General features: G+C 42.7%; 1 protein-coding gene across 4 annotated transcripts in view; it reads right to left on the reverse strand.

Annotated features, from left to right (window-relative positions):
• The window catches only part of LOC137373618 (latent-transforming growth factor beta-binding protein 2-like), a 773,188-nt gene that overhangs the window by 189,299 nt on the left and 564,629 nt on the right, over positions 1-19,260 (reverse strand). For all 4 annotated transcript variants that reach the window (XM_068038663.1, XM_068038661.1, XM_068038660.1 and 1 more), the window contains exons 19-20: positions 14,652-14,771; positions 13,757-13,876 (exon numbers count right to left, since the gene is read on the reverse strand). In XM_068038663.1, coding sequence (XP_067894764.1) covers positions 13,757-13,876; positions 14,652-14,771 — 240 coding nt within the window. The remainder of the gene's footprint in view (positions 1-13,756; positions 13,877-14,651; positions 14,772-19,260) is intronic.

Below are 19,260 nucleotides of genomic sequence, written 5' to 3' on the forward strand. Positions count from 1 at the left end.
AACTTCCACCTGGCCAGCCAGTGGTGCCTAAGGATGAAGACCAAGAGGGAGAACAGACTGAGGAGGAAGAAACACTGTCACTCAATTTGACACTTGCAGTCACTAGCTCGGATACTGATACTGTGCTTACTTTAGAGGGTAGTATAGAGTCAGGATCTGTATGTGGTGTGTCATCGGGCATGTGCGGGCTGCAGCTAGTCCAGGGGAAAAGATAGCATGGGTGCGAGATCCCTGGAGGGTGTGGTCGCACACGAGTTCTGCTGAAGAGGATTCAGATGAGGACATCAATGGGGCAGTGTATAGAAAAAGGATGACGGGCATGTACAGAGAAATACTTGGTGCATTGGCAGGCCTACAAGAGAGCCTGTTGTCACTGTCAGGGAACATGAAAGAGACCAGCTCCAACCTGGCACAGGGCTTTGCACAGAGCTTGGAGCCCATCCTTTCTAGTGTGGAAGTGGTGGCCAATTCTATGAGAACACTTGCGGTCCCAACCGTGATAAAGCTTCTGATCGCTTATGTCTGAGCTTCCACTGAACCACAAGCAGAAGCTCCCAATGTCTTGAGGGCTGCAGTGGAAGTTCAGACTAATGTCATAAAATCTCTAATGTTTGACATGCCAGATTGGTGCCATGCCAGATTTGTGCCATGGAGGTTCAGACTGCTGCCATCATGACTGAGGATACAAGTGCTCAAAGTGGATTTCAGGGCCTGAGAGCAGTCCAACAATCTGTGCTCCAGCAGATTACTAGCATTGCTGAGGTGCTGCAATGGTGAAGTGACAGTGGTTGAATAGAGCATGAACCTGCTGTCGTCTCTCAGGATGACAGCATTCATCCTCTCAACTGCTGCTCCACCAGTGCCCCTACTGTTGCCTGTCAGCCAGCAAGCTCAGACTGCTGCCGCCCACGCCAAGGTTGAGCAGTCCAAAACTGGGATCTCAAGGCCCAAAACTGGAATGGATGTCCTTCAAGGCCATCTGCAGTCTCCCAACTGAATGTCAGCAGCCTGTCGCAGTCACTAGGGTAGCAATGCATAGGAGCACTAGGGTAGGCAAGGGCACCCACAAGGCAAGCAACATGGGAATGCACAAGGGTGATTATTTGTGGATTATATGGAGTATTGGAGGCACTGTTGGATAAATTTGGTATAGAATCGTTGTTTTGTGGTGGCTTTTTTTTAGGATTGTCAACAAGGTTCCTTCAACAGCACCATCCAAATCTGCAGAACAAAAAGTACAGCAGTTGTATTGGAACTCCACCTTCTGCAAGTTCCCCTCCAAGTCACTCATTATCCTGGCTTGGAACTATATAGGGTAGCACAGTGGCACAGTGGTTAGCACCGCCGCCTCACAGCTCCAACAACCTGGGTTCGGTTCTGGGTACTGCCTGTGTGGAGTTTGTAAGTTCTCCCTGTGACTGTGTGGCTTTCCTCCGGGTGCTCTGGTTTCCTCCCACATGACAAAGACTTGTGGGTTGATAGGTAAATTGGCCATTGTAAAAAAAAAAATGCCCCTACTGGAGGTAGGGAGTAGGAGAATTGAGGGAAGGTGAAGATGTGAGAGGGAAAAATGGGATTAATGCAGGATTAGTATAAATGGGTGGTTGGTTGATGGTCAGCGTGGATTTGATGGGCCAAAGGGCCTGTTTTGGTGCTGTATGACTCTATATCACTGTTCCTTCACTGCCACGGGGCCAAAATCTTGGAACTCCCTGCTTAACAGCACTGTGGATGCACCTACCATACATGGACTCTAGCAATTCAAGAAGGCAGCTCACCACCACATTCTCAAAGGGCAATAAGTGTTGGTCTTGCCAGCAATGCTCGCATCCCAATAATGAATAAAAAAGATGACACTGTGATGGTCCATTACACAGGGAAATTGGGGAACTGTTGAAAAACGAGGATCTAGGAATTCATTCAAGGGAACCAGAATTTGATATAAAAACAAGAAATGCTGGAACCACTCAGCAGGTCTGGTAGCATCTGTGGAAAGAGAAGCAGAGTTAACGTTTCGGGTCAGTGACCCTTCATCGGAACCAGAATTTGATGATGGGCTCATGGACAAACCATGTGGAACATGAATATGCCAGCTTCCTCCTCCTCCTAAGGGGCTCACTGAACCTGTGGTGACAAGGGCTGTGCCCTCATAATGGCCAAGTTGTGGAGGATGCATCAGACAATCATGAATTGGGCCACGTGCTCTGTTGAGTATTGCAGGGCTCCTCGCAAGCTGACAAGGCAGCAGATGTATTGTGTCAGCACCCCGGTGGTCTGCACAATGACTTTCCTCGTGGTAGCATGACTGACATTATGAGAGCGCTGGTGACCTGTGGTGGTGTGACAGAGGGGTGTCATAAGCCAGCTGTAGAGTGGATAGCCCTCGTTGCCCAGCACCCACCTTCTGGTTCAAAGTGGGTGCAGAAATATTAGTGGGACTGGCTGCCAGAATATTGGATATCACTAGCATTATGAGCTGGGTGTAGTCACACACCAACTGTTCATTAAGTGAGTGGTACTCTTTGCAGTTTTGGTATATCACAGCATTAAGAGCATGTGCAGTCATAGAAGCATAGAATCGTTACAACACAGAAGGGGATATGTGGCCCATTATATCAGTGCCGGCTCTCTGCAAGGGCAACTCAGCTAGTCCCACTTTTTACCTTTTCCCCATAGCCCTGAAAATCTTTTTTCTGATCAGATAATTATTCAATTCCCTTTTGAAAGCTCCAATTGAATCTGCCTTCACCACACTCTCAGGCAGTGCAGTCCAGATCCTAACCACTCGCTGTGTAAAAAGGTTTTCCTCATGTGTCACCTCTGGTTACAATCACTTTAAATCAGTGACCTCTGGTTCTTGACCTTTCCACCAATGGGAATAGTTTCTCCATATCCACTCTGTCCAGACCTCTCATGGTTTTGAAATTCTGTCAAATTCTATCAAATCTGCTCTTAATCTTCTCTTCTCTAAGGAGAACAGAGCCAGTTTTGCCAATCTATCTACGTAACTGAAGTCTCTTATCCCTGGAACCATTCTCGTAAATCTTTTCTGCACCCTCTCCTATGCCTTCACATCCTTCCCAAAGTGTGGTGCCCAGAATTGGGCACAATACTCCAGTTGAGGCCAAGCTAGTGTTTTATAAAGATTCACCATAACTTCCTTGCTTTTGTACTCTATGCCTCTATTTAAAAAGCCCTGGAATCCTCACGCTTTATTAACCGCTCTCTGAACCTTCCCTGCCAAACATTTGTGCACATATACCTCCAGGTCCCTCTGCCTCTCCACCCTCTTTAGAATTGTATCCTTTTTTTTTTACTTTCCTCATTCTTCCTAACAAAATGTACCACTTCACACTTCTCTGCATTAAATTTCATCTGCCATGTGTGTGCCCATTCCACTGGCCTGTCAGTGTCCTCTTGAAGCCTATCACTATCCTCCTCACAGTTCACAATACTTCCAGGTTTTGTATCATCCACAAATTTTGAAATTGTGCCCTACATACCAAAGTTTAGGTAAATCAGGGGTCCTAACACTGACCCCTGAGGAAACCCATTATATACCTTCCTCCAGTCCATAAAATAATTGTTCACCACTCTTTATTTTTTGTCACTCATCCAACTTTGTTACCCATGCTGGCACTGACGCTTTTATTCCATGTTGTTGGTAAGTGTTATGCATGGAAGGAGCCGTGATGAAATACATAATGAAATGGAACAATTATGAATTAAAAAGTTTTTTTTATTCATTCATGGGATGTGGGTGTCGCTGGCCAAGCCAGCATGTATTGCCCATCCCTAACTGCCCTTGGGAAGGTGATGGTGAGCTGCCTTTTTGAGTCGCTGCAGTCCATGTGGGGTAGGTACAGCCATAGTGCTCTTAGGAAGGAAGTTCCAGGATTTTGACCCAGCAACAGTGAAGGAACGGCAATATAGTTCCAAGTCAGGATGGTGTGTGGCTTGGAGGGGAACTTGCAGGTGGTGGTGTTCTGCTGCCCTTGTCCTTCTAGTTGGTAGAGGTCGTGGGTTTGGAAGGTGCTGTCTAAGGAGCCATGGTGCATTGCTGCAGTGCATCTTCTAGATGGTACATACTGCTGCTGCTCATCGGTGGTAGAGGGAGTGAATGTTTGTGGATGGGGTGCCAATCAAGTGGGCTGCTTTGTCCTGGATGGTATCGAGCGTCTTGAGTGTTATTGGCGCGGCATCCAAAGGTCAACTGTTAAACAAAGTCACAAGAACATGGACCCTTGAACCACAGACAAAATGGTCACATGACCCCTCCTGTACTAGGAATCAACATACCGGTCTACAAGAATGGAACTCGTTAACCTCATCTGAAATAGCTCTGGGAGACCCACTTTGAAATTGAAAATAGCACTATTTCATATTAATGACTCATCAATATGAATGAATTAACAAAAGATTCTGGAGACAGACAAACTTGCAGCACAAACTAAACTTGAATAGATGTGAAATAGCCCCGTGTTAACAGAAGGGTCCCCATTCAGACATCAATTAATAGCCATGGTATCCACATTCTGGTCCATTGTGTGTCACACCAGGGGAGCGAACCATGTGTCTCCTAACAGAAACTGTAATGTGATGAATTTTTACCTCAAAAAGGAAACCCTCTGGAGAGAAAGAGGGAGATCAAGCCAACACCTCCAGAAAGCAATCCAGCCAGGGGCTGCGAAAGTGATCCAGCCAAGCAAGGAAGAAGCCCTGCTGCTAATTCTACACTTCAACTAGCTGCAGCAGAAAACTTAAAGTGACCACCACTTCCAGTCTGAAGCTTTAACCACCAGAAAATCAACACCTCCAAAGGCTACAAGACTACAAACATCCAGGCCTGTACCTTTAAAACAGACTGAACTTGTGAGAAGATTCAACAGATTTACCATAAACCACAAACACCTACCTCACTTTGAACTTTAAGCTACTTACCCTTTTTCTCTCTGTTTTTGTGTATGTGTGTGTGTGAGTGAATGTGTGTGTTGGTGAGGTTGTGACCATTTTGGGTTTTGTGAAAAAAATAAACAGTTATCTTTTTTTAACCTACAAGAAAACCTATCATTTGTCTGTTTATTTGACCCAAAAGACACTCAGGGCTAATGCAACATTTTAACAAAATATGATTGCAATCAGTTGGGAGGTGATCAGTGGGAACCACCCACACCCCTTTCCACCTGTCTGTAATCTAAGTCTATTATGTGGCACTTTATCAGTTGCCTTCTGGAAGCCCATGTACACCAACTAACCATATTACCCTCATCAACCGTCTCTGTTACCTCAACAAAAAACGGCATCAAAGTAGTTCAAAACAATTTTCCCTTAACAAATCTGTGCTGGTTTCCTTAACTAATCCACAGTTGTCCAAGTGACTATTAATTTAGTCCCAGATTATCATTTCCAAAAGCTTTCCCACCACCAGGATGAAACTGACTGTCCTGTATTTGCTGGGCTTATCCTTACACCCTTTTTTGAACAAGGGTGTAACATTTAGTCATTTAGCAGTACAGAACTTGAGTATTGCTGCAAATAGAGACATATTGTTGAAGCTTTTCATCTTGCACTCATCAGGACAATTGCAAGAATAACCATTGTAAGGGAAAGAACAACTTGTACTGCTTGAGAAGAGAGTGCAGATTGGTTGGCAAGTGAACTCTGATTGGATGAGGCATTGCCATGGAGAATGCACCAGTTTACGGTTACTGACAGTTAACTACCAAGCTTTGTTTGAAATTTAAACCAGGCAGCTTAAATCTGATTGGTCAAGGCATTGCCCTGAGGAATGAACCAGCGAATGGCTGTCACTTACTTTATTCAGCTGAAACAAGCGCAATGTTTGTACATATTCTTTCTGGCTGCAAAGAACAGGGCCGTGTGTATTAATATATGTAGCTTCCAGTACGCGCAAATGCATCACACTGTGAGCCCTACTGGCAATCTTAAATTGGCTGTCAGCGTAATTCTTAGCACACTGTGGATTATTTAGCAAATGTTGTCCAATCGTAGTATCACATCTAATGTTGGACACTACGTTTTGAGTTTTGCAAGCACGGGCTGGTTGGGTACAGCTCGTACCTTGCCCGTTGAGAACAGCAGAAGGGAAATGTTGTTTGCGTCTTCTGGCACCATCCTTGCATCCAAGGAAGATTGTAATTTCCAACCTTACTTGTGATATTTTGAAGCTATGTACAAATAACTTTAGCGCTTACTTTCCTCACCAAAATTAATGGGGGCTAAATTTGATAGTCCCTGAAACCAGAAGTGGGGATCGTGATGCAAATTTATCTACGCCCGTTGACTTTAACATAGGCAGCATTCCAACATCGTACAGCCTACATCGTAACCGCGCTATTGATTGGCTGGATGCCTGAGTAGGGGTCCAATATTATGATTGTTTAGCACGAGTTAAAGCTAGCCTGCACGGCCTAAAGCTAGCCTGAACCTCTTAAAGGGAAGGTGCATTCTGGCTGGACAGGTGCTGGCAGTCTTGCAGGAAATGCATGTGGCCTGTGAAACATGCAATAGTGGCACAACATGGGAAACAGCTGGCTCCAAGATTTTTGGATGCTGCACAGCAGGTCTTGATGGTGGCGGTGGAAAGGAGCGGAAATGTTCTGCATCTGCAGGAGGCCTGGACCCCTCCAGACATGGTCAGAAGGCACTGGAACAGATAGCAGTAGAGGTCATGCCAGGAAGCAAGCCCGGAGGAACTGGATGCAGTGTCGCAAGAAGTTCAGTGACATCACATGAGTGGTCAAGCCCAGTGAATGTATCTTCAAATCCCATATCCTACCAACTGCAACATTAGCCCCAGTCACTGCTCAAGCCATCACTCACCTACTAACAACCTGTATCAACCAGGGCTAGTGACACAAAATTGGGATCAGAAGCGCCCATTGTTTTGGCGCTACGGGAGCCGTTTGGTGTCCAAAATGGCATCCGCAACGTATGAGCATACTTTTGGATAAAGTTGCTTCAGATGCTATATTGGTGAGTGCATGAAAGTATGTGAACTACATGGCCACCGAATGTTTCCAGAGCAGGCAGATCATGATGTCAATCAGTGTGCAAAGTTGATTTTACATCAGCAATGCCATTTTGGAGCTCAGTGGTTCTCTCTTAAATACACGTGTTCAGCAGCGGGAATTAACACCACCCCACCTTGCCCCAGCTTTCTAGCAACAGGCAAGTGTGCATTAAGGGATTTTATTTTCCTTTTTTGATTTTCTGTTTAGATTTTGGGAAGCATTAACTAATCCTATCAATAATGGGCAGCACAGTGGCGCAGTGTTTAGCACCGCAGCCTCACAGTTCCAATGACCCGGGTTCGATTCTGGGTACTGCCTGTGTGGAGTTTGCAAGTTCTCCCTGTGACTGCGTGCGTTTTCGCCGGGTGCTCCGGTTTCCTCCCACAGCCAAAGACTTGCAGGTTGATAGGTAAATTGTCCATTGTAAATTGCCCCTAGTGTAGGTAGGTGGTAGGGAAATATAGGGACAGGTGGGGATGTGGTAGGAATATGGAATTAGTGTAGGATTAGTATAAATGGGTGATTCATGGTCGGCACAGACTCGGTGGGCCGAAGGGCCTGTTTCCGTGCTGTATCTCTAAAAAAAAATAAAAAATAAATATAGACCTGATTTTCCCCTACTATACTGTCATTGAAAATATTCCTTCCATTCCACCCCCACACCACGAAGGAATATAATACACTTGGCTGTCCTATAGAATTTAAATAGTGAAGGGAAGGGGAAGGTGTGGGGTTAGGGCAAATAGCTTATTTCCCTGACTCCCTACTAAAGTACTGCAAACCCCAGGTACTGATGAAGCAGCAGTGGGAATCCTGCAGAGTCCTATTGGTGGAAGAGTTAAGTTAGGGGGTTGGTAGTGTAGTGGTCATGTTACTGGATTAATACTTTGGAGACAGGTTTTCAACTCCCACCAGAGCAGCTGAAGGGAACTTAAATTCAATGAATTCATAAATCTGAAATAAAATGCAAGGAATGCACAAAGTTAACAAATAGGTACAGCAGGCTATTAGGAAGGCAGGTTGGCCTTTTTGCAAAGGGATTGGAATAAAGAAGTCTTACTAAAATTGTATAGGGCTTTGGTGAGACCGCACCTGGAATACTGTGTGCAGTTTTGGTCTCCACATTTAAGAAAGGATATACTTGCACTGAAGGCAGTGCAGTGAAGATTTACTAAATTGGTCCCTAGGATAAGGGATGAGAGGCTGAGCAAATTGGGCCTATATTCTCTGGAGTTTAGAAGAATGAGAGGCGATCTAATTGAGACATACAAGATTCTGAAAGGGCTTGATAGTGTAGAAGCTGAGAGATTTTTTCCGCTGGTCAGGGAATCTAGAACGTGGGGCACAGTTTCAGGATAAGGGGCCGATCATTCAGGACTGAGGTGAGGAGAAATTACTACACTCAAATGGTTGTGAATCTTTGTAATTCTCTACCGCAGAGGGTTGGGGGTGCTCCATCATTGAATACATTTAAGGTTGGGATAGATAGATTTTTGGTCTCACAGGGAATCAAGAGATATGGGGAGCAGGCAGGAAAGTGGAATTGAAGCTCAAGATCAGCCGTGATCGTACTGAATGGCGGAGCAGGCTCAATGAGCCATATGGTCTACTTCTGCTCTTATTTCTTTGTTCTTTTAGACTCATTAATAATAATCATGAAACTATTGGATTGTCATAAAAATCCATCTGGTTCACTAATCTCTTTCAGGGGAGAAAATTTGCAATTCTTATCCAGTCTGGCCCACATGTGACTCTGGGCCACAACAATGTGGTTGACTCTTAATAGCCTACCAAGCCACTCAGTTGTAGGTGGCTCACCACCACCTGCTCAAGGGCAATTAGGGATGGGCAATAAATACTGGACTTGCCAGTGATGCTCCCATCCCAAGAAATAATTTTTAAAAAAGACTGTCTGGTTGTGACCATGCTCTCTCCATATGTGGAGCAGAATAAGATACAGCTCATGGATGGCCTTTTTAAAAAAAAAAGTATTTTTTTTAAGGTTGCTTCTGCTTCTTTGATTGCGTTTCCTTCCTTTTGTGTTGTTGTAGATTACTCTTTGTAGAACTGCCAAAGATTTCTGACTGGCAGTGTTGGGCTCCCTCTGTGGTGGAGATACCATTGAGAGACTGTCCTACATGCTCCCTCAACCAAGATAATCGGGAAGGGTCAGGGGCCAGATGGAAGTTCCATGATACCCTACCTTCAAAGGCAAAACTGCTTTATTATCAAATTTCAGCCTCTAATATCAGTTTCTCATACTTAATATTTGTACACATTGTTGGAGAGACTAATTGATTTACCAATCTTAATGTTTCAGGTCAGTGACCCTTCATCAGTTCTGATGAAGGGTCACTGACCTGAAACATTAACTCTGCTTCTCTCTCCACAGATACTGCCAGACCTGCTGAGTATTTCCAGCATTTCTTGTTTGTGTTTCAGATTTCCAGCATCCGCAGTATTTTGCTTTTAATTGACTTACAAAGGTGTTGTCTCAGACAAAAAAAATCTATTTGCTTCTGTCATTTTTCTAATTCTTTTGAGTTTACATCTGCCTATCATTCTGTTTATCTTCAATTCTGTTTCCCTTGTCATTTTATGAGACACAATCTCAGATTTTCCAATTGGGTGTATTCACAACTGTAAGTTATTGTCACTCCTGCCTCAACTGTAGTTGAAATGAGCAGTAATGTTTGGGAACTTTAACTAAATAAAATGTCAGAAGCAAGAAGTGCAGATTTAAACAAATTCTGCTGTGGCTAGAAAGCAAAAAAAACCACATTCAAGAAATCTTTTGAAAAGGCATCACTACACATTCCCTGAATCTCTCCTTCAGTTAGGAGAGGGAAAACAGATATTTCCTTTAGGGCTGGATTTTGTTCCCAACTTGATGTCGGATTCTGTGGCGCGGGTGGGGAAGCCAGAGAATCAGAGCGGCAGCAGCCCCCTCGAAACCCGACGCCGGGATTGCCAGACCCAATCTACCCAGGAGTGGGATAGGCTGATGTTGGCCTTCCCGCCCAGATGCCAAATAAGGGCCTCTTCCCACCGTCACTGGGATCTCTGCTGAGAGGGGTGGACAGCTTGGAAATCGAGGCACCTTCCCTGCGAGCTTGGGGGAGGGTGTCCCTCCTTTGTAGGTAACGCCCTCGGGAACCACTGTATCCCTCCAAGACACCCCACCCACTGGACCGAATGCCCACTCACCCTTGCCAGGGCCTTTTGGACCTGACCCGATGACTCTGCCTCACCTACCTTGGGTCCAGGGTTCCAATGCTGGGCCTGGGTCCGAGGCCTCTGCAGTACTGGCAGTGGCCACCGCTCCTGGTGGCACTGCCGATACTGTTGAGCTGCTGGCCCTGTGATTAGCCGGCAGCTCTTGGGGGCAGGATCCCCGTTGCTACTAAGTGTTTAATGGGACGGGGATCCAGCCTCCTTAAACACTGACCCCAAAAGACCGGAGAATTGCTCCAGGGTCTGAAAAAATGCAGAGGTGGGGAATCCCCCCATCTTTTCGGCCTGGCGCCAGGAGCCCTGCGTCTTGCAGAAAATCCAGCCCTTAGATTTAGATTTCTCTCAGTAATGGTGTGGAAACACATAAAATGAAACATAAGGTGCCACGAGCTGAAGAAGCAGCAGTTTATTCGGTAGAGGCAGCTTTTGCTTTAGTGGGTAAAGTTGAAGACTCAAGCCAACATTCTTTGGCTTTATGATGTTCATTCAGCCCTATTACTTTTGCACTAACCATATTTCTACAACAATAAATGTCATCTACTCACTAATAATGCTCAGTTCTAAAGGTTTGATTCTAAAAAAAAATCAGTGAAGAATTTTTCATTATGGCAATTTGTTTCCGTCTTGTGTCCCAGATGAAAAGAGTCAATTTGTGGAATAATCTTCTAGGCCTTTATTCAACATTAACTAAGTGAGAAGATCTTATGCAGTTTCTCATTTTTGACCATAGAGAATAGAATGGCAATTGTTAACCTTGCTGAGCTCAACATTTTCACCATCATATTGGAATGGAAACATCAGTGACAATTAAAAATATTGTAATATAACCAAACACCATGCACCTGAATTTGTGATTAAATCCCCACAAAGCAAAACCTGCAAACCTAATAATTTCCATGGAATAACAATCTCTCACCTAAACTTTGTACCAGCCTTATTTGCTGATGTTTCATTCAGATTATGCAACCCCACCCATGGAAATTGGGAGGCCTGGTGAAAGAGGATTACACCTTATTGTATAAACAATGTATTACTGAAAGCATTTCTTTCATTGTATAACCAATCCCTCTTTTTTAATACTTATTTTGGACCTATCATAAAAGGAGCAGATAAAAGTGTGCTAATCAGCAAAACAAATTTGGAGCAATTATGTTCTATATTTAACATGTTAGCTTACCTTACGTTAGTATTGAATATACAACAGAATGAATGCACAAATAGATAATAATAATTATTATTTTTAATAATAGATCAGCCTCCATAATAATCAGGTTGGGAGAACTGACTGCCTGAAAATAAACTAGCTCATTGAAATGAATCTGAAATTTTGGCATAATAAATTATGCATTTTATATACAAATGTAACAGATAAGGAAAGAATTGCAATATTCATTATATCTACTGCTATTGAATAATCAACTTTAATACATTGAGTAAAATGCATTAGGTATTGTAGAGTTATTCTTCCATAACGTTTTTATTAAGTCCACTTTCTCTTTAATTTTGCTCTGTTTAGGCCTCTCATGCTACGCACCATCCCTTAATCAGACATAAGCGGACAACTTGTTTCTGATTCACTCTCAATATTGGTCTTGAGACTATTCCTGCCTAATTCTACCTCCAAAGCATTGCCTGCCTCTGCCCAACCTTAGCCGATCTACTGCTGAAACCCTCATTTACAGTCTTTGTTATCTCCACATTCGACTATTTCAATGCTCTCCTGACTGGCCTCCCATTCTCCACCCAATGTAAACTTCAGTTCATCCACAAATATGCTTCCTGTTCTGCACCAAATCCCATTCACCCATCATCCCTGCTCTTGCTGATCTACATTGGCTTGAGGTCACACAATGGCTCAATTTTAAAATTCTCATCTTAAGTTTAAACTTCTAGCATTCACTCCTCAAATCCCTTCTGCCTCTCTCGCCATCTCCTCCTTTAAGACATATGAACATACAAATTAGAAGCAGGAGTAGGCCATTTGGCCCCTTGATCCTGCTCCGCCATTTGATAATATCATGGCTAGTCTGATTGTGGCCTCAACTCTACTTTTCTGTCTACCTGCTATAACCTTTGACTCCCTTGTCAATTAAGAATCTAACTCAGCCTTAAAAATATTCAATGACCCTGCCTCCACTGATCTCTGGGGAAGAGTATTCCACAAACTAACAATCCTCTGAGAGAAAAATTTCACCTAATCCAATTTTTTATTTAACGTTATGGGAGGCAGGGTAGGAGAATGGACACTTGCAAGGCGTGTGTGTGGAGAGATGGCGGGGAGGTGAAAAGATGGTGGGCCGAGTGGAGAGATGACAGACGGAGTGGAGAGATTACAGTGGGGTCTGAGAGATCAAAGGGAGGCTCATAAGCTCACAAGTGCTGGAAAAGCTCTTGACTATGCAGCCAGCATCTCCCACCTTCTTTCAGTTGCTACTCGTCCGATCCTAAACCTGACCAGTTAAACTGGAAGTATGCATGTTTGTGGTCAGCTGAGGTGGGGTTTTCTATTTTTAACAATTGAACCACTGCCCCACCCAGGGGTGGCGGGGGGGGGGGGCATGAGGGATTGGTGTTAAAATGACCCTCTATGTCTCTTGTGAAGCGTCTTTGGACATTATGTTAAAAATGATAAATTTATAAGTTGTTGTGTTCACTTCCCATCATTCCCTTGGTTCCTTAACTATGCTCCCATACTTCCTTCTGACAATTCAACTGAGCTCAGAAATGCATTACAATTCCCGAGCATTAATCTGAGTCCTGCCTTTCCATGTGTAACAGTTTGCTAGCTTCACCAATGTGCTGCGCTATTGGAGTGATGATTTCCTTCCAAACAAGGCCTTGTGTGTAGTGTGTGTTTGGTGGTTAATAGTACTGTATAATCATTGCAACTGAAGTTCTGATATACTGGTTGCATGCAATTACCTAATAAAGGAAAAATGTTGTTCAGTTGACCCATTCATCGTCTGAGTCTTTCGCCAAATGCTTGATATGGAACATTTATTCAAATAGTCTCCACCTGCACATTCACTATGAATTATTGGCAGATAAGCAATGTTATAAGTAATTTCTCCTATTTGAAAGTGAAATAGGAGACTTAGTCCAATTAGATAAGATTATATCTTGCAGATATCTTGTTTGCTGTAAATTCTAAATTACAAACTTTATCTGAACTCTATTAAATATATGAGAAGACAACTTTTGTTTTTTTCCCCACTACTAATATCACACCACTATCAACAGATCATAAAATAGGTTTTGTTTTGGCGCACATTTCAAACCTATTACAAAATAAAACAGCAAATACAGGATTTTACCTGCTTAAAACTATCAAACTAAATGTGTCTTCAAGGGTATCAGGGAGAATTCAAATAATAAATCCATCTTACAAAAATTACAAATTTTACTGCCTTTTCTTGATGTAGATATCAGATTTGTCATTAATTATTGAAGAGTGTCAAAGGCACACAATCTAACTTTACGCATCTTACCTAGGCATCTTCCATTCATTGCTCTGTATCCAGCCGAACAGCTGACACATTCAAAGGAGCCCAGAGTATTGATGCATTTTCCAGTAGGGCATGTGTTTGGGCTACGGCATTCATCATTATCTGTTAAATTAATCAAAAATTGAGCTCAGTTCTTCCAAAACATTTAAAAGATAAATTGAGATTCATTAAAAAATAACTGATTTATCCATCTGTTTAAAGAGCTGTTAAAGCACAGCCCAAAAAGGCTTGGCTGCAAAACATATAGATTGTGTCACAATATAAGCAGGAAACAGAAAAATATTCAGTTACCCTAATCTGTACAATATTTACCAGGATAGCTTTTTACTCGTCTTCCAAAGTCAAATTCATCCAAGTTTACATACTAAATTGCAGTGGTATGATATCATAATGTTCACATTTTGATGGGTCAGTCAACCAGTACAGAACTAGACTTTTACCTGCTGTCATCAATCTAAATTTTCTAGTCGCTGTTATTGGTCAAACCTTTTCCTCTTATTTGACAGATTTTAGCTCCTCAATTGATAAAGTACTGCATGGTAATAAAATGTTCTATTTTGGGGCAAGGGTGAAAAAAACTGACAGGACCACGTCTTCCTTGCAGATGTACATTTCCACTGAATTGATCTGAGTGTCTATGTAGCTATAGTCATGACTATGGGATAGGAAGGTCAAGCTCAAACAGTTCCAATTCTACTAACCTTCGGAAAAAGTGTGGCAGAAAAGGGAAAATGTAAAGTGGAAAAATGGGACAAGCAGTGAAGAGGTCTGCAGTATATCATTTTCCATTTTAACCAACATCACCTGAAATTAATCTCAATTCCATCATGACTAGGATACAATTCACTATTAGATCACAGTCAATGATTTTATTTACCATTGCACTGTCCTGATCTAGTCATTATGTAACCCTCTTCACAGTCACAGCGATAAGAACCTGGGGTGTTGGTACAATATCCTCTAGGGCATAAGTTAACCTGCTCACACTCATTTATATCTGTGAAACAAGAAATTAGAAAAACAATTAATTAATTTTGAACAGTTATGTTAGTAACAATAATCTAAAAGTTTGCAGGATGTCATAATTCACAACATCTGAAATCAGAATTTCTTTCTGACTCAAATGCAGCAGTAGACAATGCATTACATATAATAAAAATAGAAAACGCTGGAAATACTCAGCAGATCTGGCAGAAGCTGTGGATAGAGAAACAAAGTCAACATTTCAGGTCTGTGAGCTTTCACCAGAATAGTGCATTATGCAGCTAGGTACAAGTCCAAATTCAAGCCTGAAATCCAGGTTTTCCTGAACTCCATTGTTTTGACACAACATCAGAGTGGCGCAGTGGTTAGCACCGCAGCCTCACAACTCCAGCGACCCGGGTTCAGTTCTGGGTACTGCCTGTGTGGAGTTTGCAAGTTCTCCCTGTGACCGTGTGGGTTTCCGCTGGGTGCTCTAGTTTCCTTCCACCACCATATAAAGACTTGCAGGTTGATAGGTAAATTGGCCATTGTAAATTACCCATAGTGTAGGTAGGAGAATGGTAGGGAATATGGGATTAATGTAGGAGGGGATGTGGTAGGGAATATGGGATTAATGTAGGATTAGTATAAATGGGTGGCTGATGGTTGGCACAGACTCGGTGGGCTGAAGGGCCTGTTACAGTGCTGTATGACTCTATATAATACTCTTACCTCTTCTAAGCTTAATGGTTAAATGAAAACTTAGGCTCCAAAATTCTGAGTACCATGATCAGTCACTGGAAGTATAATGGGGTGGGACTTTCAGCTGCTCTATGGCCCCAATGAAAATCCAGGGGTTCAGCTTTTGTAATAATACTGGAAAAAATGAGGGTCTGAGTCTGCCAGCAATTGGTGAGATGTGTTTGGGAGAGTGAAGAAGCCCTTCTGAAAGTGCAGCTAGAGGATTTGAAACTGAACTGCTGTTAAAACAGATCCAGCATGGAAGAGGTTAAGTTCTAGCTCCAACTGGACACAGGAGATCTAGAAAGTGGTACAAGGGGCATGCACAGTGATGAAACTGAGTTACTCTTCACTTATAAAATTCCAAAAATCTTAAGTCCTTTTTGTTGTTCATAATCATGATCGTTTTGTTGAAAAGTTAAAAGTTGTACTGGAATCGGAAAAGATGTTTTTGGACTTTGGGCCCTGATGGGACTTCTTTTAGTGATAAATGGAATATTCTTTAGTGTTGTATACTTAAATTCTGTGAAGAACCCTGGCTATTTATGTTAAGATATTACCAAAAGTATTTATGATTAGTTTTTTGCAGCTCATTTCCAGCTGCTGTTTGTGACACTGCTGTTTCATCCTCATCTCCCAACTGCCTCCGTCTCAGAGGGTTTGGCTTCTGGCTCTGTTTCCTTCTTAGGATTCTAAGGCTGTAAAATCTGTCTCCTTGGTGCCACTAGTTTTGGCGCCATAGGATCCGGGAGATGAAAAAATGGCAGGGGTACGCTCCTGATGACTTTTGGCACAGCCGGCATTGATCAGAATGTTTAGAAGGGCGATAGCACAGGTATCCTGTGCATGCACTGGAAGCAGGCATAGTGGGCAGATTGTAACGTCAATCAGCATGTAACGCTGATTTGCCGCACAACCTGCCAGTTTGGACCTCGCAAGTCCTGTAGTGTCTCTATTAAACATGCACAACTGAACACACCACCACCAGTGCTATTTAAAGGGATCACCATTCAATTTCAGGTGAGGTGATATTGACTTTCTTTTGCTGCTACAGAGTGAGTGAAAGTGCTTTACTGTGCTGTTAGAGGAGATGTTAGAAGTTCCTTCAGTCAGAAGGGACCTGAGGAAGCAATGGTGTGGATTTGAAAGGCAAAAGATGGGATGAGTGTCAGTGAATGTAGTGCATGTATTCGAATGATGTGCCTGCCATAGCTGAATAGCTAGGAGTATGCGGAAGCTGTGAGATGTGGGTGTGAGGTTTGCAGCAGTGATAAGTGTGTGAGGGTGAGGTGCAGCATATGAATATTAGGCATCAGTCCTGATTGCTAGAGATTGCTGATGGGTGAGCGATGGAGGTGTGCTGCATTGAGGAATGCGTGAAGTTGGTGGTGTGGTTGGTAGTTGCGCTGCATGACTTTGACCACTCATGTTGTCATGGTCTTTTTTTTTTCTCTCCTTGGAAATATTGTGTGTGCCTTTAAGACTGTAAAAAGATCTGTGCACCTTTAATACAGAAAGTTCCGGAGACTCAGACTGCCAGTTGCATTCTGGTTGCTAAGCAACAGCAGCGAGAGGTCACATGATTCAATGTTGCAGTTTGACTTTTAAAACTAGCCGGCTGAGACTGGTTTGAGCATAGAGAGTTCTGAGGCGATTTGGACTGAAGAAGCTGTGTTATTCCTCTCTCAAAATTCTACAAAGCTTCAAGCCAAATTAATTCCCTAAGAAAAAATAAGAAAAGCTTTTCTTTCTTAACAAATTATCAGTATTAGCTGTGTTTATCACTGAAGGGATAGTTTAATGCTGCAACATATTAACTGCTGAATTCCTATCTTTGAAGGACCTTTTTTCCCATCAGACCACTGTGCAGACTTCAAGCGACCTTTGGCTGTTTCTACATTGGAAGACTCCATTCGTCAGGAACATAACTTGCAAACACTTTTTAAAAATTTTTTCTCAACGGTCAGCTAATCTAAAAAACGAATTACTGTTAATTTTAGTACATGTATGCGAATGCGGGAGTTCGATTTTTAAATAAGAAGTTATTAGGTCTTTACACATTGGTTTATCTTAGGAGTGTTTAAGATTTTAGTTTTTTTAATAAATGGTTAATTTAACTAAAGATACCTGATTTGATCTGCTTCATTCAGGGGATACTAGAGTGTTAAATTTGGGCTGCTTTTCTGATTTGGAAAGCTTAAAGAAATATGCTGCGACCTGTGGAGCAATGGGACTGAATTAACAGTGCGTTGCACCCACCACGGTCGTAACAATGTAAGGTCATTAACCTTTTCTTGCACTGTTTCCTGGGACTAGAGGCCAGACTCCTGCATTGATCTCCATGGTTATCTTCTTCCATTCCCTTCTTTGTATGTTTGGAGGGCCTCCTGGCTCCCTGTGGAATGATGACCTCGCTCCTCCTGTCCACCTCCTGAACTGAGGCCTCCAGCACAGTATCTGAGAATCTCTCTGGCCTGTTCCTCCATTGCTCAGGTCTCTTCCTACTCAGAGACCCTTCCCCAGTCACTTACAGCACCTGCTGCAGATAGAATGCACCTTCTCTTTAAGAAGTGCAAGTTGGCTGTAAGAAGTGCATAATAGCTTTACTTACTGCTGGCTTTGCACAAACCTGGGCCCCTAGTTGAGCCTACAGCCAATCAGCAGCGTGTTTAGTGCTGGGCTGCCACAACCATGGAGATGAGCATGCAGTACTAAGTTTGCATGCTGCCTTCATCATTTCTGCTTTAATCAATTTTGCACCCATAGCTTTTTCTGCACCCAAATGCAACTGTGCTCACCCGCCAAACAGGATACTGATGACTTGCTTTCTACAAATAGCTTTAAAGTAAATTGTCCTTGAAAAATTTGCCTTTTTACCCTTCAGCCAGGTAATTAAATGCTGTAGTGATCTTTTGAGTCATAGTAAAAGATGTCCTAGTTCTTAAAGAAGTTTGCAGATCTTCTTGTACAACTGGAATAAAGCTCTTCCAGGGCCATTGAGCTAAACCACACCCTCATTATGCATCACTTCACAGATATATTCAAATCAGATCTTTGAGTTTATACTGTCTCAAGGCTGGGTATTTACAAGAGGGTCAGGATCTCTTCTGATGCTGCTGAATGATGCCTGGCCACTTGAGTTCACTACTCCTCCAACACACATAAATATCATAAAGAAGGGTATGCCCATCAGGAAGCCCATACTAAACAATGTAATACTATACTAAAGGAGATTTCTTAAGTAAAAAACACTTTTGAGGACGACTTCCAAATGAAGCTAAGAGCCTCAAAGCTGAAGAACAAAGAAATCTGACAAAAGATTAAGCCAAAGTAAAGTTATGAGTCCTCAACTAACAACACAATGAAACAGAACGAATCACTTTTTAGATTCCAGAATTAGCATCAACATTCCTTGTTGTTCAAAGTCACTGCTAATTTATATTAGCATAAGTTAGATGGACAGTTCTTAGGGTATAATTTATAGAATTTAGGACTTAGGACATCATCCTGACCTAAACCCATCATGTGCAAATCAAATTTAAGTTCCAAATTCTGTCCTCTCCTGCTAGATAGACTCACCAGATTTACATCAGAATTTCGGGACCATGGAGTTCAACTAAACCAGTTTTTTGCTTTACCACTAAATTGAAGGAACTAAACCCCTTTAGCAATTGAGATTTGGCCTGGATGTGTCTTGGATTTCAAAGAAGGACCAGCCATTCCACCCTGTCACTCTTGGTTCCTACATCACAACAGTGACTACACAGAAGTACTTTATTGGC

Source organism: Heterodontus francisci, chromosome 9 (genome assembly GCF_036365525.1).
Source record: "Heterodontus francisci isolate sHetFra1 chromosome 9, sHetFra1.hap1, whole genome shotgun sequence".
Lineage (NCBI taxonomy): Eukaryota > Metazoa > Chordata > Chondrichthyes > Heterodontiformes > Heterodontidae > Heterodontus > Heterodontus francisci.